A 20505-nucleotide genomic window follows, 5' to 3' on the forward strand; every position below is an offset into this window, starting at 1 on the left:
CCCCGGGACCAAGCCCTGGGAACCGCTGCAGGCAGAAGGGTGCCTTCCCATCCCGAGGAGAAACCAACAACACAGACTCCAAGAACGCATCCAGGGTGTGGAGGCAAACAAGCAAGTCAGGACTTCTCGGACCTGTCAGGGCCTCAGTTTCCCTGTTTATATGAGAGGCTGGTCCACTGATTTCTTCTGCAATTGCACACCACACCCTTCCCCAGCTACAGAGCTGCAGGTAGGCGCAGGGCCCTATGGGGAAGGGAAGCATTCCAGTTAGCCTCACAGCCCTGGGCCCTGATCCCTTCCATCTGTTGCTGCATTTTGGGCTTCGCCCTTAACTCAGTCACCTTTGAGCCCTCGCCAGCTGGGGAAGGAAGGCCGTGCTCCAGTGTGCTTGGTTACCATGGGAACTGAGACAGGTCAGAGGCAGGAGGTGGTGCCTCTCCGAGTGAAGGCCAGTGGAGCCACCAGAAGTGTAACTTCTAAACATAAGACTTTATTATCTCTCTAGTTGTGTCCCTTTGTGTACTCTATTCCGGATCAAGTACTTAATGAAGAAGTCCTAATACATCCGTGGGCCCCTACCCAGCAGCCTGCTCCTGACACTGGTGTTATGAGGAAGGCAGTGGCAAGGCACCTCATGGGCAGGGGATGCTGAGGCATTTTCCTTGCCTCGACCCCAGTCTGGGTTCAGCCTGGTTGATATTCTGGTCATATCCATGACCCTACAAGTTACCCTCCTCACTGTTCCAAGTGGCCTGAGCACAGGAAACAGGAGGTTCCCTTGACCGGAAGCACAAGCAGGGAGGCCCAAGTAGCGTTGCAGGATGGACACCAGACGGGTATAGGCACCTGCTCAGGCCTACCACATGCCAGGTGGCAGGCAGGGTCGCTGCTGCCCTGCTCTGGCCTCATCCCCATCCCTAACCCTGTGCTTGTCACAGAAACAATGTGGGGTTGATGACAGCCTGTGAGTTCAGTACTGCAGCCAAAGCACTCTGGCTCTACAGGGCTAGGGAGAGGAAAGCATTCCAGCTCCCCAGCCTTGAGGCCTGCAGAAGGGCATGGGGGATGGGGGAGACAGATGGGGCTTCACCTTGAAGTCACTTCCACCTTGCATATTTCCCTTTGCACCTCCATGAAGAATAGGGTGACATCCCCAACCTATTTCCTGCCATGGCCACCCAAGACAAGAGTCAATCCTGCACTCCTCCAGCCCCGCCAGGAACCTGCATATCCACAGCCAGACAGGAAGGGTACTGAAGGGAAGGAGAAGGGTGCAAGGCCCAGAGCCCAGCCACAGGGCTCAGCCCTCTACAAAGTCGAGAGCCCAGGGCGGGGCGGGGGACTGGGATGGGCTGCCCATCAGTTGCGGTCCCCCAGCAGCTGCAGCACGAAGGTAAAAATGTAGACGATGTCCGTGTAGATCTGCAGGGCGCCCGTGATGTAGTCCTCAGGGCTGATGGTGTGCTTCCTGTTCCCCAGGACAAGCTGCGTGTCGTAGGCCAGGAACTACAGCAAAGGGGAAGCCCCAGTGAGAACTTGGGGGACCCTGGCCTGGGAGCTAGGCATGCGCTACGCTTTGGCCACACATGCGTGAGCTCTGCCCTCCTGCACTTTGCTGCCCAGGGAAGGAGGCACACACATTATCTGTACATGGCCTGCAAGGTGTTCTAGAAGCTAGCATTGTTCAAGAGACAGTGGGCATGCATAGAAAATCAGGGGGACCTCGTGACATGAGGGTGGGGCCCGTCAGCCATGGGCCCACATGGCCTAAACTCATGCTGTACTCTCAATTCCTCCTCTCCATCCTGAGTTCCCCCTCCTAGACAGGGTAGGGGCATACTCACCAGGGTGAAACAAATGGCCCCCAGGGCAGCGTAGACCATGTGCAGCCAGTAAACCTGGAGGAGAGGGATTGGGCCACGTGAGGGGCCTTAGCAAGGTGGGACCAAGGTGGTTCCTCTGCCCATCTTTCATCCTCCCCCTGCCCCTATCAGGGCCCAGGAGAAGCTAGGAATGGTGATAGATTTGGCAGAGCGGCAGCCATCCCACAAAGCTATGTAAAAACAACCCTGGCCCGTCTTAGCTGGTTAGTCAAGGTACACAGGTGGCCATGATACTTGGGAACAAGGCGGCATGGGACCTGATCTGGGGACGGGGGGAAGCACACCCAGCATGCAGTTTCAGAGCCCGCCATGGGCTTCCCTGTTCAATGTAGGAATTGAGCAGGGCAGTGCTCATAGCAGCCTGTCCGACGCACCTACAGGTCCCTGTCCCACAGTGCGGTGGGCAGTAGGCCCCTTGCTCTCCCTTGGCCTAGGGGGTTCATGTTCTCCCTCTGCAACTGAAGAAGGAACTGGTCCAGTGATCCCTAAATTCCCTTCCACCCAGCCCAGCTTCTTGGCCCGGCGGTTCTCCTCATCTGACTCAGGAGGCTGGTCTCAGCTGTTAGATCTGCTCCACTACTTCCTGTGGGATTTGCATCGTTGTTTTGTTTTTTTTTTTAAGATCCCAGGTGCCATGTCTCTACAGATAGTTTTATCCCCTAAGTCAGAGGGACAGTGCTTGCCCATGCGTGCCAGTGCCAGCTAAGCAAAGGTTCTGGAAGTCAGAGCCTGTCCAGCAGGGAGGCTGCTGCACAGAGAGTGCCAGGAGCGTGGACTCCTCAGTGCTGCTCCCCCAGGACACTTACATATTTGAAGGCGAGCACGATGCTAGTAACAATCCCGGTTACCATCAGCACGATGCCCAGGACGCAGAAGAGGCCTGTACAGGAGGTGAAGTCCACCTGCCAGCAAGGGGGAAGCACCTCTCAGAGCACAGCACTCCTGGCAGGGACCCCAGGACACCGCCGAGGGAACACAGGTAGCCACTGTGTAGATGCACATGTGATGGGGTCAGCTTTGGTCTCTGAAGGAAAGCCCTGCTATAGAGGGGTAAGGCCCTGCCAGTGTGACACTCAGAGGGCACAGGGATGCAGTGACCCTGCAGGGTCCACCATGGCCTCACCTTAGTCTGGAAGCAGAAGATGGTGACCGAAATGGACACTATAGCAGTGATGATCATAGCAATGATGACGGCTTTGGTCTGATACATACTGAGGAGTTACAAGAGGATGAATAACTTTACAGTCCTTCTAGAAGGATCATGCACAGAAGCCCACCCACCCAGGTGACTAGCAGCCAGGAGCACACCCCACCCACCCCATGATCCACCCTTTGCGGAAGCGTGGGTCATCTCTGCAAGTACCTGGAAATGGTGCCCGTCATGAAGCCCATGGCAAAAGTCTAAGGGCAGGAGAGACAGAGGGAAATACTTAATGTAGAATGGTTGCACCCTGGCAACTGTGACCACGTGACTGAGCTCGGAAGAGGGAGCCACAGCGAGACTTAGAAGCAGGCAGTCAGGGTGAGGTGGGAGAGACAGGCGGAACACCCTTCCCAGTGTGGGCCACCCCTCCCACTACCCCACAGACTCACGAAGAGGGTCAGCAGGATGATGTTCCATGGGAAGCGGCGCCTGACAGGGACAGAAACACTGCTGAGTGTCTAGGCCAAGCCAGGGCGTCAACCTCCACAGGGGGCAGGGAAGGGGGCCTGGCATGGCCTTGGTCCCTGCTCGGGGCTCTGCATAGAGACAGTGGCAGTGGGGTGGGTCTGTGCTATGAACCAGAAGGACTCACACTTACAGCTCTTGATGACCACCTGTATGACAAAGGTTACAATGCTACCTAGTGTGCAGGGTCACTGTGAGAGGGACAGCTAGGGGGGTCCCATGCATGCCCGCAGTGCCATTTACTGCCACCACCATCACTTCCTCCAAGTCTCTGTTCAGGTTGCCATAAGCAGTCCCTTTCTTTCCCAAAATACTTCATCTCCATCCCACCCCCAGCCATCCCTTCTCACCCTCCAAAGCCCTGGGACTCACCTGGGTCCCTGGCAGCAGGCAAGGGTCAGGTAGGTGACAATGAAGACTGCGCTGGAGAGAAAAGAAATAGGGAAGTCGCCTGTGGGCCCAAAGCCACTCAGCCTCTTCCAGCCGAGCCGCAACACACAGCAGCCCCAGAGGGCTGAGGCAAGCTGTTCTGTAGACTGCAAGGGCAAGGTCGTGCCCAGTCAGGGCACTAAGCCCCTCTGAAACACAGGTCTGGGCCATGAAGGAGGCTGAGAGAGGCCACAGCCGAGTGGTTAGAATAGGGGGTTGCCCCACCCCCAGCCCACTCTCCCACACCAGCACTGCCCAGCACAGGCACAAGCCCTAGCCACTAGCAGGACCCTCTCCAAGGCATTTTGATCCCAGCCCTGAGCAGAAGCAGAAACTGCAGGAGCTGGCTCAGGACTCCCATGAGCCCTGGGTGCAAAGCAGCTGGTACTCACTAGGACACGTAGTAGACAGCCACGTTTCTCCTGACAAACTGGCCAACCGGTTCCCTGTGCAGCAGAGGGGAGGGGGATAAGAGAGGAGTGAGACCTGGCAGGTGGCCCAGAGCTCCTGGGGGTGGACAAGAGTGGACCAGGAGACTCACACAAAGGTGAAGATGGCGATGATGGCCACCGTGATGAGCAGCTGGACAGAGATGATGCTGTACACCTGCCACACAGACAGCGGGCATCAGTGCAGAGTCCCCGCCAAGTCCCAGAGCAGAGAGCCCAAAGTCTGCGGCCCCAAGCCTCCCGTGGCCTGTCAGTGCCTAGAAGGTGCTGTTCTGCTGTGAGCCTGCACAGCCTCCCCACAGTGCAGGCCAGCAGAGGGCTGGCCCGGGTACTGCATATAGGCCTTCGCCTGCCCCATGGCCCCCAGCCAGCCTCTGCTGACCAGCCAGTTATGGCCTCCACAGGCATGTGCTCCCATGTAGCACATACTATGCTTGTCTACACTGAACAGGGTACTGCTGTAGGTGTGAATTGGAAAGGAGCAGATGACAAGCGAGTATGACTATTTTGGCTCCCCACTGCCTGTAGTCTAACGGGAAGCAATGTCTGGGTAAGGCAGGACATTGGACAGGACCCAGCCGGAGCTTGTTCCAGATGGAACCTGCCCTCCCAAATCAAGGTCAAGGACACTGGGGTCTGAGGAGCTGTAGATGCCCCTGAGGAGTGGGGGCGGGGCAGAAGGGACTTGAAAAACATCACCATGTTCATTTTTTACAGAACATTTTTTAAGTCCATACATAGTTTTTTTGGGGGGGAGGGGGCCAGTAATATGCATTTTCCATGAACATTTTTTTAAAAGATTATTTATTTACTTAAAGGGAAACAACAGAGAGGTCTTCCATCCACTGGTTCACTCCCCAAATGGATGCAATAGCCAGACCAAAGTCAGGAGCCAGGAATTTCATCCTGGTCACCCATGCGGGGAGCAAGGGCCAAGGTAACTAGACCATCATCCACTGTCTTTCTAGCCTCTTTATCAGGAATTAGCCAGGACTCCAGCTGGGTCTTCAGTACAGAACACCAGTGTCCTAAGTGGCAGCCAAAACTGCCACAACACCAGCCCCTCAATGAACTCTTTGCAGAGCCCCCTGTGATGTACAGGAGACTGTGCCAGGGAGTCAAGCTAACCTGTCCCTCCCCACTCCCAAGCCTGAGGCGCCCTCCCAGCACATAGCTCACCTTTCTGATGAAGTTGTGCCTGACCTTCCGGTCATCCCACTCTCCAGCTCCAAAGCTGTCACTCACTGCTCTCTCCTCACCTTCATAGCCACTGCCTGGGCCTAGGGACAGATCACATAGGCTCACCTGAGGACCTGGGACAAGTAGCATCCATCCCAAAGCCTCCCTGACATGGTTTCACACAACACCTCACGGAGATCCAGCCAAGACGAGAAAGAGCACAGAAACCTCTCTCACCAACGCAGGCGTGGCTCTAGGGAGCCGAGGTGCACATCTGTGGAGGGCCCCTGTGTTCCCGGTGCATGCCCTGATCCAGTGAGGAAGCCAGGCAGGAGTGGGGCTGACCATGTCACAGCAGGGACTCCAGGGTGTGTGTGTGTGTGTGTGTCACAGCAGGGGACTCCAGGGTGTGTGTGTGTCACAGCAGGGGACTCCAGGGTGTGTGTGTGTCACAGCAGGGGACTCCAGGGTGTGTGTGTGTGTCACAGCAGGGACTCCAGGGTGTGTGTGTGTCACAGCAGGGGACTCCAGGGTGTGTGTGTGTGTGTCACAGCAGGGACTCCAGGGTGTGTGTGTGTGTGTATATGTGTGTCACAGTAGAGGACTCCAGGGTGTGTGTGTGTGTGTGTATATGTGTGTCACAGCAGGGGACTCCAGGGTGTGTGTGTGTGTGTCACAGCAGGGACTCCAGGGTGTGTGTGTGTCACAGCAGGGACTCCAGGGTAGGTGTGTGTCACAACAGGGGACTCCAGGGTGTGTGTGTGTGTGTGTATATGTGTGTCACAGTAGGGGACTCCAGGGTGTGTGTGTGTGTGTGTGTGTGTCACAGCAGGGGATTCCAGGGTGTGTGTGTGTGTGTGTGTGTGTGTGTGTGTGTGTGTAGGGGACCCAGGCTAAGGGCTGCACTCTGCGGCAGGTGTCACAGGAGCAGATATATCAAGGACATAGTGGCTGTTAATGTGAGAGTGCCATACTCAGGGCCACACCAATGCACACACGCCCAGGTGATCGTCAGCTCTGCCCTGGCTCCAAGGCCTCGGGCTTTCAAACCTCTCTGGGAACCCCTTTCAGAACCTACAGGTAAACCCCACAGAGAAAGCATTTCACTGCCTTCTGGTCTCCCCTTATTCCTGAACCTCACTTGCCTGCTTGTTTAAGTGCTCAGGGTTTAACACTGAGGATATTTTGAAAATAAATAAATAAGTAAAGTGCTTTGGCTTGCAAGGTCATTCCTAAGAAGCTGCTGAGTCGGGGTGGGTGGCAGCAGCCTAGCTTGGGCACAGCAAGGGCCTGCTCAGGGAACCCTTCAGACGCTGTTCCTGCGTGCGTGCCCATCTGGACTTAGGGACTCGGTCTCCTGCTGAACACAGGGGCTAGCAAGTGACTGCAGAGGCCAGATGTTAAGGGTCAGGGTCAGGAAGAAACAGGGTATGTCAGGGACTATGGAAGGGAAGAGGAACTGAGCAAAGAGAGGGGAAGCAGGTGTCTCGCAGCACCCCCACCATGCTGTCCCCTCCCAGCAGCTTCCATCCACCCTTCCAAGACTCACCATAGTTCATGGGCATCGGGTGGATGGGGGGCATGGGCTGAGGGTAGCCAGCAGGATGACCATAGCCCGGCTGTGGGTAGGCGGGGTACCCACCCGGCAGCATGGACGGCTGTCCATAGCCCCCAGGAGGTGGAGGGCCAGGGTACAAAGGGTTGCGGTCCTCATACGGAGGTGGGGCACTGGGGTTGGACATGGCCACTCACGGGCTGAGGGCTCCCCCAGCTGCTGTGACCTGAAATGGAAGACATGAAAAGCGGTCATCAGTGCCAGGCCGCAGCTGGCTCCACAGCCCTGCCACCCTGCCCGGTCCAGCCCCGTCCCTGCCACGGAAAGGCGGCCTCTTGTCTGTAAATCGCAGTGTGTCACTGGCTACCCACTGGCCACCTCTCCTCGGGCTCTCTCTCTCTCTCCTCTGAAGCCTCCTGGCCACAGGAGAGCAAGGACCAGGGATGAACCAGGGGCCCAGGAGCCACCAAGTGTATCAGTGGAGGGACGAATGTGATCTGCAGGGGTCAGTACCACCCCAGTGGCAGCTGGCAGGGATGCCAGGCCTGGGAGCCAGAGCTGGAGCGGAGCCAGGGCTCTGAGAGGAGGAGGAAAACAAGCTGGCCCCAGAGCCAGGGCTGCCAGGCTCAAGAGGGATGGGGCCACTGGCACAGAGGCAGGCTGAGTCAGGGGATGTCTGGGAAGCCAGAGCCAGCACGTGCACAGGGCTGGGGGCAGGGAGGCAGGCCTAAGAAGACAGGAGTTTGTGGTTCAGTCAAGTCCCAGCTGCGGCATGTGATAGGCATGTGGTAGCTTGCGGCCCATACCGCTCCTAGCACTGGTCTTGTCGCGGAGTAGAGAGTGCAGAGACCCAGGGGAGACACATGTATAAAACCCCAGGGTGTGTGGGATTGCTGGGATTTTTCCCCATCTGCTCTGCTCCACCCACATGGTGATGATGGTGGTGGAGGGGCAACAGGATGTATAAGAGCCGCCCATCAACCCAGCCAGAGCAAGGACCCAGCAAGGGAGGACCCTGGAAGCAGAGTTGGAAGGGGGCTCAGTTGTGCAGACAACGTGGCCATGAGTCCCCAGTGAGGACTCTGGGCTCAGGACAGTGAAGCAGGAATCCAAGAACCAGCCCTGCAGCACCTGGCACATCCCATGTCCTCAGGCCCAAGGTCCCTGGGGAGGCCACCTCTCCCTAGAGTATCCCCCAGAGCAAAGAGAAACACCCCCCAGATCCAGGTCAGCAGAGTCCTGAGCAGCCCAGGGCCCACAAAAAGGACTGCCTTATCTCTTGTCTTTTAGGACAGCTGGGGTCATTCCAATGGGGGAGGTGGCAGGGGATCGAATAGCATGCCAGGGCTCAGTGCATTGCCCTGAGGGAAGCTGTGCCTGTCTTCCTGGAGCTAATGGGGCAGAAGCAGAGTTTGGGGACAACAGGTGGGCAAGAAGGGGGTGAGGGTATGAGGCAGCGCATCCCAGAAGGGCAGGTGTGGGAGGGCCAGGGCAAGGTGGAATGCTGGGGCTTATGACATAGAATGCAGGCTGGCACACACAGTGTCTGGGACTTGGAGAACAGCAAGAAGATCGTCCTATGTACCAGCACCATGAATCGCTCTAATAGGTTTTTTTAAGAGGGAGGTAAACTGGCCTCTCCCTCTAGCAAGAAGCGCCTTCTGCCTGGACCCTGCCCCCTTCAGAACCTTCTTGAGTAACCAAAAAGCACAGCATCACGTCTAGAAGCCCAGGGGTGGGGGGTTTGGGATGTCTCATTACTGCCAACTTCCAACACCCTGGACCCAGGGCTGGCAGTACATGACCCACGAGGCACTGACAGGAAGGGCTTTGGGTGGTCAGAAGGCCCAGCTGTGCCACCAAACCATGAGGTCACCACTTCCTGACCTGGAAGCTCCTCAGAGAGCACCTGTGCAGAATGCAGTGGCGTGGATGGGTGGGCTAGATGAGCTCAGCTCAGACCACAGACCAGGCTCCAAACTGCCGCCCCCTCTCCCTGCCTACAGTCAGGCAGGGCAAACAGCTGCCTTTCCTGACCAAGGCGTTCCTGTACCCACTGAGAGAAGAGTGAAGGGTGGCGGGAAGGCCTCAAGAGGGCCACCAGCGCTCTGGTCCAGCTCTGGCTCCTGACTCACACACACAAACCCTGCCCCCATCCTCTCTCACCCCGCTCTGCCACATCTCTGCTTCCAGAGAATTCACCAATATGCCTGCCTTCCGGAGACTTCAGCTACCATTCATTCACCCCAAACACCACCTGGAAAATGGCCTTAAGGCTAACAGTAATTGAATTAAGTGAGGAAATGGACCAGAGAGCCTATCGGATGCTGCCAGACACCTGATAAAAAGGGACTATCTCTTAAAAAAAAAAAAAAAAAAAAAAGACCAGCTCCATACAGAAGCCCAGCACCAAAGGCACTGGCCCCAACACCTAGATGATGGAGGTGGGACTTGACTTCCCAGCCTGAGCCAGGCTCTGCATCCCTCATTTCTACTCCCTGTCAATCTGAGCTTCTCATCCCTCCTGCTGGGGCTCCCCACCCCCCAACCTGAGGCCTCCACACCCAGACAGGCTTGCACAGCAGGTTGGGGGGATCCAGAGATGGACTGACAATGTCAGAGCTGAAAGGAGACCCCCCTGCCCCTCCACCCTGCTTTGTGTGAGCTGCTGACCTCAGCCACACTCCCTTCGAGCAGTGCCAGAGGAAGGAGGACCCCACCCCGTTGGCCTGGCAGGAGGCTCCGGGGCCCAGGGTTCCTGCCTGACCCAATGAGGGTCCTGGCCACCTCCACGTTCTCAGGGCCTCCACTGAGGAGCAGGAGACAGGGAGGCGGTCAGTGTGCCTCCCTGTGTCCATGGGACATTGGCAAGCAGAAGGCAGAGAGAACAGGAGGGGAGATGCCCCCAAGCATGGCAGTCAGTACCCTGGGTTCCCCCAGGAGCTGCTGGAGGAACTCCCCACTGGACTCCTATGTCTTCCTCAAACCCAAAGACCTTCAGCTCCATGTGACCACCAGCCCGGAACAAGCCTCATATGGCTGCAGGCAGCCTGGGTCATGGCCTCCATCCCCGTCCACGCCCCCCAGGAGGGAACAAGAACATCTCCTTTCTCCCACAGGACCTGGGACTCCAGCCGTGGTGGCAGTGGAAGTGGCTGGGCCTGAACAGCCGGCCTGCAGGTGACCTAAGTTTTCAGGCACAGAGCTGGGCCCTGAGGCAGCTCAGTGTTGGTACCCAGGCCCATGCCCTCCTGAGGCACAGGAAGGGTTAAGGCCCTGGCATCTCAGGCCAGAGCGACTGAGGTTACAGTGAGAAGGGTGTGTGCCTTGGAGAGCGGGACAGAAAGGCGTGGCTGACTGATCCAGGCAGCGTGCCCTCCTCACTGCCAGGAGGGGACGCCCAGAGTAGGACAGAAAGAATAGCTCAGAGGGGCCTTCAGGAAGCCCCACCCAGCAGGCCCAAGTCTCCACCCACCCTCTGCTTTGCCTAACTCCCCACCCCTCCCAATAAAACATGTCCCCTCCCACCTGAGCCAAGTGGCAAAGGAATACAGAAATACACCCAGACGTGTCTGGGCAAGTCACCAGGCCGGAGGAGTCTTGGGCCGGAGGATTCTTAAAAAAAACAAAGAAAGAAAGCAAAGGATCATAGTTGGCGTGGACTTTAGAAATCATGAGGTCAGCTGACCAGAAGAGCCCAGAGCCAGCCCAGTTCCTGCTCCAGGCCACTAGGGCCTCTTGGTCATAGGTGTGGAACTTCCCCTTCCAGCCCAGCCCACCACAAGGGTTTAGAGGGAGACGTAAGCACACACACCCACATCCACGCCTGCCCCCACCCTGTGGCCAGGCCAACTCCCTTGAGATCCATCACTCATACAGACAGATGGCTGCTGTGGCCTGAGCCATCACCCTTACCTTTGGGGACAGACGTATATCACAGGGCTGTGAGCTGGGCAGGACGGGCTTGGGAGTGCTGATAAGGGGAGAGGAAGCCACCAAAGGGGCCAGTGACACTTGGGGCCAAGCCTACCGCCTCCTCAAAGCGGCATCTTCTGTCTTTTCAAACTTCAGAGACTTCACAACCCAAGGCACACAGCAGCAGGTGCAGGCACAGAGAGGAGCCGAGGCTAGGTCAGCCCTGGCAGGGGGTTCTTCTGACCCCACTCTGCAGAATGCTGGGAGGCAGCTGAGCACACATGCTACTGATTCCTTTTCCCAGTGAAAAGTTCATCTATCGCCTGCACCTGGGTCAGGAGGCAGGGTCGTGTGCTCAGGGCCGGGCCTGCGCACTGATTCCCCTTGTGTGAGTCACGGCAGGCACTTCCTAGCTCTGAACTCAGTTTTTACATCCTGTAAATGAGTTATCCTGAACCAAAAAGATCAACATCCACTCCCACCCTACCAATCCCTGGCTGGGTTTTTTTTTTTTTTAAGATTTATTTATATATTCACTTGTAAGACCGAGTGAAAGAGAGAAAGGGGGAGAAGAAAAATCTTCCCATCTGCTGGTTCAGTCCCCAAAAAAGTACAGGTGCCAGGACTAAAGCTGCCAGGTGTAGCCCAGGCCAAAGCTGAGAACCGAGAAACCCCATTCTGGTCTCCTACAGGAGTAGCAGGGACTCAAGCCCTTGGACCATCATCTTCTGCCTTCCTTGGCACATTAGCAGAGAACTGAATCATAAGTTGAGCAGCACTCTGATATGGGGTAGTCCCAAGCAGAGACTTAACCCACTGTGTGACAGTGCCGGCCCCTGCCAATCTTTGTGAATGGAAAGCCTAACGGAAGAGAAAGTTTCAGGGTAGAATGACGTGACTCCCAAAGGAGCCACCCCAGGGCCACTACTGCTGACCACTGGCCCATAGGTCATCTGCAGAAGCAGAGGCAAGTGCCAGGTTCAGGGAGACCGTAACTCCGTGTCCTCCAAACTGTCCCCAAGATGCCTGCTGGACACCCCCGGCCCTCTCCACCTGGGGCTCAGTTACCCCAGAGGCTGCAGAGAGCTCGCTCAGCACTGGAGTGAAGCGAGAAAGGGCGAGGCAGAAAGCCCAGAGTCCTGGGCCCCTTCATGACCCTGGGGGAAGGAGGAGACTGGGTTACTGGAACCAGAGAGTACAGCGAGAATGGCCTCGCTAGGCATTCCCAGAGACATCACTGGAGAAGCACAGGTACAGATGAGTCTCCTTCCTGGAACTCCACCTGGCACCAGGGCCTATTTCAAGGCCCTGACAAGTCCCACACTAACAAACCTGTTTGGCATTGTGTAGCCCAAGGTTCTGTCAACCTGCTGTAGCCTGAAACTCTTTTATCAAGGCACCCTATTAATATCCTGTGGGAGACTGGCTGAAGCACCTTTGTTTTACAGGCAGACACAACCTGGAAAATAATTGGCGTCCCAACTCTTCCAATCTCAAAACTCCTCATGGTGGTTATCACGTCCCTCTCTCAGGGCCAGGGTCCTCTGGGGGTCATTCCACAGTGGACCCACTGCCAAGAGGTGGAGGATACCTCACCTGGTACCAAACCAAGATGCTGACATCTCCTGCGTAACGGAGCAAGTCACAATCATCATACACAGCCATACTTCCCCACTCCCCCCACCCCCAGTCACCGGCTGGCCGCAGCCTGGGGAATCCTGGTTTGGCCAAGAACTCCAGAATCCAAGCCTTGACACATCCTGCCCAGGTCATCCCCTCTGCTGCTCCTGACCAGCAGGCACCTCTGGCTGTCCTTTCTCTGGTTGCCCAGTCTGTCCCCTGATCCTCATCGTGGGGTACCCAGGGTAAGCCGCTGTTGGCGACTGCAGGTGCTCAAGCCCTCACAGCCAGGTCAGGAAGCCAAGCCAAGGTGACTATTACCCTAGCTCATGACGTCAGGGTCTCCCCGACACCCAGCCCCTACCCCCTCATTACCCTCTCTGACATGCCCATTTCCACAAGTGAGGGCCTGCAGTCACTGCCCAAGAAGGACAAACGATGACAGGGCCCTGGCCAAGGCTGTCTCACCCCTCCTTCCCAAGCTCAGGACCTGCAAGGCAGGGAGCAGCCAGGTAACCAGGAGCATGGCTGGCCGTGGTCCCCCACAAAGCAGCGCCACCAAGCTCCTGGCTCTGCTGCTACCAAAGCCAGGCCAGAGGCCCCAGTCTGAAACCAAAGCTCGGCAGTGGGATGAATATTTCAGAGGCCAGAGAACCGGACACGCCAGGGCCCTCTGATGACACTGGGGTGTCACTGGCGACTCTGCCCCTGCCCACCCCAGCATGCACGAGTCCAGCCCCACGCCCAGAAACCTGACAACCACCACAGCGGGACAGGAAGTGGCAGGGCCCAGGCTCCCTAGAGCTTTTTCCCCTCCTCCTCAGGCCCTCAGCCCCATCCTCGCCCCAACTTCCTTTCTTTTCTCTTTCCCTTTCTCCATTCCTGCCTTGTTTTCACTCTGACCCTGAGCCAGCTTGGGGTCAGGCCGTACCAGGAGCCACTTCCCCTGCCATGGCCAGCACTGCCAGGTGGATACCCTCACCCACTCCTTGGCTCTTCAGGCACCTACCCACACCACACCTGCTCCAAGGCCCATCGGGCTGGCTTCCCTCCCTCCTCGCACCAGCTGAGGACTAAGACAGCTCTCACCCCACTCACAGCTGGCGTCTGTGCGTGCGGCTGCCATGCTAGACCCGCCCTGGGGCTGCTGGTGCCAGAAGATAGGGACGCGAAGACACCCCACCAGCAGCAGCAGCAACCCATCCCAGGCCCCCGCCGTTTTCCGAGTGCCCACAACGCACTGCTCAGCGAACTGGGCAGGTGTCCACGACCGGCCCGGGCCCAGGGAAAGCGAAACTCCAGCGGTCAGGCATGCTGGCGCCGCTCCTAGGGCACGAAGGGCCGGCCCGAGGCTAACTGGGGAACTGGCGCGGTCGGAGAAAGTTTGGGAACCCCAGTCCCGGCGCCGCCCCGGTCCGCACTCGGCCCCCACCGGCCCAGCGCCCCGCCTCCGCCCACAGGGACCCCCAAAGGCTTGCCTGCGCCGCTCCGACGGTGCGTTCCGGGGCTCCGGGTGCTGCGAGTGCTGGGCGGCCAAGCCGGCTGGGCTGGGCAGGGGCAGCGCGCCCCGCCCCGTCGCGTCGGCCCCTTGGCGGGGCGGAGCCTCGGGGCGCCGCCAGGGGGAGCGCTGCTCCCGCCGGCCCCGAGAGAACCCCGCGGGAAGGTGGTCGCTCACCGCTTTAAAGGATACGTGACAACAACGGAGCCGTAAAAAACCCGAGTTAAGGAAGAATATAACTTCTGCCACATACACACCATGCCCCAATTCCCAGGCGCACAGCTCGCTTTGGGTGCTCCTTAGCGGATAATGTCTGTTTTACTCGTTTTCCAGAGCTGTGTGTGGCAAATTTTATTTTTGCTTAAAACATAAGTAGTCTTCAAAAGTATAGTCTTCTTTTTTAACAAAAGATTTATTTACTCAAGAGGCAAGTGAGAGAGTATCTTTCATGCACTGATTCACTTCCCAGGGAGGAGTCAGGAGCCTGGAATTTAATCTCTCTCCCAGGTCGAGGGGGAGGGGTTTAGAGGGACCCAAGCACCAGAGCCTGTGGCCTGCTGCTTCCCACGTGTGCATTCGCAGTGTTGTAGGGAATTCGACGTGAAACACGGCCACAACCTCTTTTCTTATCTCACGCAAAATAATGTTCATACGGACAATTCCAGTTTGCAAAGCAAGATTTATTTATGGAAAAGAGGGAAAGTAGCTCCTGCCATAGTAGCAGGAGGGGCACCCAAGGAAGAAAAGACCAAAAACAAGCGAGGTAAAGGTGAAAATGGTGTTTTTTATGCGCCATCTCAGGGGAGCTACCCTCAGGACAAAAAAAATCGTTCATAATAGCATCTGGTCTAGAATCAAAGGACCTCAGAAGGGTGGGACTGGTTAACTTTTTCCTCTCATTCTGATGATAAATACTATCTCAGATGGTGATCCAGAGATGAGATTAGGTGGGCCAAGATTCCTTGCTTTAGTTACAACAATTCTGAGATGGTGAATTGATATGTTAATTTTGCCCCTTTGTCCTCCCTCAAGGAGAGACCAAGCTCTTCGAAAGTTAACAAATGGGGCCTAAGCTAAAGTCCTCTCCTTGCATTCCCCAGGATCCCAATTCTAATCCCGGCATCCCTGCTTGCTATCCAGCTCCCTGCTTATGGCCTGGGAAGGTAGTAAAGGAAAGCCCTGGGGACCCTGTACCCACATGTGAGACCCAGAAGAGGCTCTGGGCTCCTGGCTTCGGATCAGCGCAGTTCCGGCCAATGCAGCCACTTGGGGAGTGAGTCAATGGACATAAGATCTTTCCATCTCTCCTGTCTGTATATCTGACTTTGCAATAAAAATAAAATAAATCTTTAAAAAAGTTAATAAATGGGGAGAAATACAATTTTATATTTTTAAAAAGTAGCTTCACCAGGGACCAGAAACCCTAACTGCTTACTATCCCCATCTGACTCCTCACACAGCAATTAGCTGGAATTGGAGGTGGAGCCGCGTTTGAACCCAGGCACCCCATAAGGCTTCTCAAACACTGTATCATAGGGTAGCCCCAAGCCATGGAGTTAAGGGACACCCCCCCTTCATGTGTGCCACCTATCATGATGCAGTGGGTGACTGTTCCTCAGCCAGGATAGCAGGTGTCGGAAGTCCTGAAGCAGGTGTGTGTCAGTGCACACACTGGGCTCAGCCATCATGGGCACCCAGTGAAGAATGCAGCCCCAGTGTCCTCCAACTGGGGAAAACTGGTTCTGAGAGGTAAGCCATCACGGGGATTGCCTAGTTTGTGTGGTTCCAAAGTCCGCCTGCATTCTTTCTGTTTAGGCAAGCCAGCAGGACCTTGAAAGTGCTTATCTGCTGTTCAGGGCCTGGGGTCGGCGCTCCCACCAAGAGTCTTTCAGAGCCAGCTGACATTCCCTTTCTGAATGTTCAGAGCAACAGGGCGACAGGAGGGCAGGTCCACAACTCAGATGACCTGGGCACCTCCTGACACCAAACCTGGCCTGGGCACTTTGGCACTTTGACCAGGGTAGCCAGCCCAGCTATTTCATGGCGCAAGGTTTTTTTTTTTTTTTTTTTTTTTTTTTTAGGATTTATTTTAATTTGAAAGGCAGATTTACAGAGAAAAGGAGACACAGAGACAAATCTTCCATCTGCTGATTCATACCCCAGATGATTACAATAGCTGGAGATGAATCAGTCTGGAGCCAGGAGCTTCTGCCAGGTCTCCCACGTGGTGCAGGTGCCCAAGCACTTGAGCCATCCTCCGCTGCTTTCCCAGGCCATAAGCAGAGAGCTGGGTTGGAAACGGAGCAGCTGGACCCAGAACTCATATTTGATGCTGGTACGGTAGGCAGAGGTGTAGTGTTCTGTGCCACCAGTCCCCCTCACAGAGTGGATTTAGGAGTAGGGGAGCCCAAGGGTTTATCTAGAAACTCTTCTGCATGTAGGAATGAGAGAAAGCAATGTGATTACTCAGGAATATAGGAAGCAGTCACTGTTTGGATTGTATTTTTTAGGCCAATTTGAGAGGTTTTCTAACCACCCCACACACACACACATGTGTGCACACATACACGCACATGTATATATGCTCATTTGTGTAGCAAGATATAATCTGAGTATGCTAATGAGCACCAGCCCAGGCTGCCCTGCTCATTCTCTGCTTCCCCCTTGCTGGAGGGCTAGTGATGGTGGCATGGCCGCGTAGGGTGGGAATGGGAAGAAGGGGGTGCAGGGTTCTTGTCTGGGGAGAGCTCTGTCTGCGGCTGAGGAAGCATCTGCTGGGCTTTCTCGGGCCTCTCAGAGGGCATGTGCATGATCGGAACATTGAATAGGGTCGATGCTGCTGGGTGAGGTCCACTGCTCCAAGGAAAGGCATTGAGCCAGTGGAGTCACACTCTTCAAGGGTTGTTGGGGGGTGATATAGGTGCCAGACAGGTGAGTAAGGCGGGGGTGAGCCTTTTGTAAATGAAAAAGTTATTTACAGGTCATAGTGAACTTTGTGGTTGGCCAATTCTGGAAATGGGGAACATTTTCGGTCAAGTTCCACACCTGCATCTGGGAGGGGTGGGGAAACCGCCATGAGTGTTTTGTGGGTGCTCCTCTGCTGTGACACACTTTCCTACCCCTTCCCCAGTCAGCCCACAGCACGTGGGCAGGGCCGGGCTGTGACACACAGGGTAAAGCTGCCGTCTGCAGGCTCAAACCATGGCTGCTCCACTTCTGATCTAGCTCCCTGCCAGTGCGTCTGGGAGAGCAGCAGAAGATGCAACCACGTGGGAGACCCGGAGGCATCTCCTGGCTTCAGATCAGTCCAGCTCTGGCTGCCCTGGCCATGCAGGAAGTGAACAAGTGGATAGAAGATCTCTCTCTCTCTCTCTGTCTCTCCCTCAGTAACTGCCTTTATGAGGGTTTTGCCCTCATGACCTAATCACTACCTAAGCTCCCGCTCTGCTCCAATACCATCCCACAGAGGACTAAACTTCAACACAGGACTTGGGGGGAATTAGGGGAGCACAGGGGCCCTTTTCCAGGAAGCACAAACTCTCCCCTTTCCACACCTATCAAGAGGTCTACCAGGAAATCAGTTTACGGCTGGCAAGCACCAGGCCTTGCACCACCCTGTGTTGGGGGAGAAGGCAGTGTGTTCACATAGACACGCCCCGTGCGAGCCTTCAGGCCCACTCTCCTGAGTTCACTGCCTGATCGTGGGCCTAAAAACAGCACCTGAAACAGGAGCCGGTGTGGCTCCCAATGGCTCTCTCTGAAGGAGCAAGGTCCCACCCATGGGACCTTGAACAGGTGGTTAATAGAGCTCAACCTCTAGAGCTGGTGTTGCAGCCAGGCAGGGCCCTTGCAACCCTCCCCCTCTCTCAAGCAGATTCACAGGTTGAGGAGGCAGCCCAGAAAAAGACCACATCACTATGGCCTTGTCAGTCCAAACTTCCAGGAACAGGGACTCTGACCCAGCACAGGCAGCGGGGTGGGGCCTCAGAAGTGTCTGCTCAGGAGGGAGGGAGGGAGAGATCCATCTTCCCTCTGCTTGTTCACTCCCCTAATGGCTACAACAGCCAAGCCTGGGCCAGGTGGAAGCCAAGAGTCAGGCACTCCAACCGGGTCTCCCATGTGGGTACTGCGACCCAAATACCTGCACCATCTTGTGTTGTGTTTCCACAGGGAGCTGGATCAGAAGTGGAGCAGTCAGGATTTTCAACAGGCATGGGACGCCAGCATGGCAAGTGGTATCTTAACTGGCTGTGCCACAACAACAGCTCCTGGAATAATTACTTAAACAAAAAAATTGTAGTTTATCTGAAATTCACATTTAACTGTGCATCTTGCATTTTTCTAATAAGGTTACCCTGAAAGGAAAGTCAAATCCAAAGCAGCAGGAAAAAAAAAAGTGGAGTGAAAGGGAATGAATGATGCTATTTTAGGACTAAAAGCTGAAGATTAATGATGGAGGGCAGGGGTAAACCCCAAGGCACCAGGACTTCTCTAGGGAGCTTTCTACATTCTAACTTCCTCAAAGAAGTTGCTTTTTTTTTTTTTAACCACCTCTATGGTCAGTGAATTGAGGAATTTAACCCAGCCTGGAGGGCAGGGACAGAGTCTCTTTGATGCCCTGGTCTCAGCACAGCCCTTCCCCCACGTCTGTGCCCTGAGGGTAGGAGGGCCCTGCAAAATTGGGACCTTTTAGCTGTCAGCATGATGCTGCAGAAGTTGGGGTGGCCCGGAACACGCATGTGCTCAAGTGTCTCATGGATGAGGGGTTTTGTCCCAGCTTCACCCCGAAAGCTCTGGGGTCTCTCTCTTCTGATAAGGGGGTTGCTTCTTGCTAGCTTTTGTGACTTTTGCAGCCTCACAAGAAGTCCTGGATGTGAACGGCACTGCAAGTAGTGTGTGGCAGTATTGCCCATGACTGCAAATGGCGATGGGTTGTGTAAGCCCCTTGCTGTCCACCACCAGGGAGGGGGAGTAGAGGCTCCCAGCATGGCCCCTGCTTTCCAGCTTTTCCAGCTTCCCACCAGCTGGGCGCCGGGAGACCTCCCAGCTAGACTTAGCCCAGGTTCTTGGCTTCCATTCTGTTGGCTGGAGGTGAGTGGGAAAACAGGATTTACTGAAAGGCAAAGGATAATCTCTGCCTGGGGAAGGCTGGGGTTGCTTTTTGATAGCCTAAGGGCGGTGCCTGGGGCAGGGCTTATTGAATATTCAAAGAAGGTGGGACTTTCAGTAGGGCAATAGCAAGTTCCCCGGCTCCAGAGCAAGTGCTGCTGCCTGGTGGGGAGTGGATTTGCCGATCCCAGAAGGTGATCGGATTTGGGTACTGTCCATCCTTGGCTCCTGGTTGATGTATGCCCACGTGCCCCTGTCACCCTGATCACCACAACACCCAAGGTGCCCGGCGAACACGGGAGACGCCCCTGGAGAAGGCTGGTGGGTGAGACTCCTAGTGCAAGGAGAGGGGACCTAAACAGACGCCCCCCGGCAAAACCAGACCTAGCCAACCTAGCCAGCTTTGGGGCCACACTAGACCCGAGGCTCAATCAGAGCTCCATTCCCATAATGTCTGTGTGACTTTGGGCATGTTCCTTTTTTTTTTTTTAAGATTTATTTATTTTTATTACAAAGTCAGATATACAGAGGAAAGACAGAGGAAGATCTTCCAGCCGATGATTCACTCCCCAAGTGACCACAACGGCCAGAGCTACGCCGATCCGAAGCCGGGAACCAGAAACCTCTTCCGGGTCTCCCATGCGGGTGCAGGGTCCCAAGGCCTTTAGCCATCTTCGACTGCCCTCCCCGGGCACAAGCAGGGAGCTGGATGGGAAGTGGAGCCACCGGAATTAGAACCGGCGCCCATATGGGATCCTGGTGCATTCAAGGTGAGGACCTTAGCCGCTAGGCCACGCCGCCGGGCCCTGGATATGTTCCTTAACTGCTCTGAGCTCAGACTGCTTTGGTGTCTGAGAGAAGTGAGGAGCTGTGTGCCTTAAACACAGAGCTTCTGGTGTCAATTGGCTTTTGCCCAGTGATTGCTTCCAGAAGGAAGGCAGTCTCCTCAGCCATCCCTGGGATTGTCCTTGGAACAGGAAGTGCAGGCAGCAGGACCCACGGTGGAGCCTCAGCCATTCTCTCGCACCTTGCCTACTGCCCCTGGTGGACCTTGGCCTGCTCTGCTAGCCACACACCTGGGGGTGGGGGAGCTCTCAGCTTTTAACATCCCCACCTCCTGGGGCCCGGCGGAGTGTAAAGTCCTCGCCTTGAAAGCCCCAGGATCCCACATGGGCGCCAGTTCTAATCCCGGCAGCTCC

At 55.8% G+C, this 20505-nt stretch overlaps 1 protein-coding gene across 1 annotated transcript; it reads right to left on the reverse strand.

Moving 5' to 3' along the window:
• Positions 1–470: 470 nt before the first annotated feature.
• Positions 471–13840, reverse strand: TMBIM1 (transmembrane BAX inhibitor motif containing 1). Its single transcript, XM_058665007.1, is given in 14 exon segments — positions 471–1506; positions 1845–1898; positions 2690–2785; positions 3007–3094; positions 3247–3284; positions 3477–3516; positions 3925–3975; positions 4374–4427; positions 4523–4587; positions 5610–5710; positions 7159–7336; positions 7338–7390; positions 10693–10779; positions 13789–13840. Coding segments are annotated over 14 exon segments (1089 nt in total). The 5' UTR covers positions 13826–13840; the 3' UTR covers positions 471–1359.
• Between the last annotated feature and the right edge of the window lie 6665 nt (positions 13841–20505).

Source organism: Ochotona princeps, chromosome 5 (assembly GCF_030435755.1).
Source record: "Ochotona princeps isolate mOchPri1 chromosome 5, mOchPri1.hap1, whole genome shotgun sequence".
Lineage (NCBI taxonomy): Eukaryota > Metazoa > Chordata > Mammalia > Lagomorpha > Ochotonidae > Ochotona > Ochotona princeps.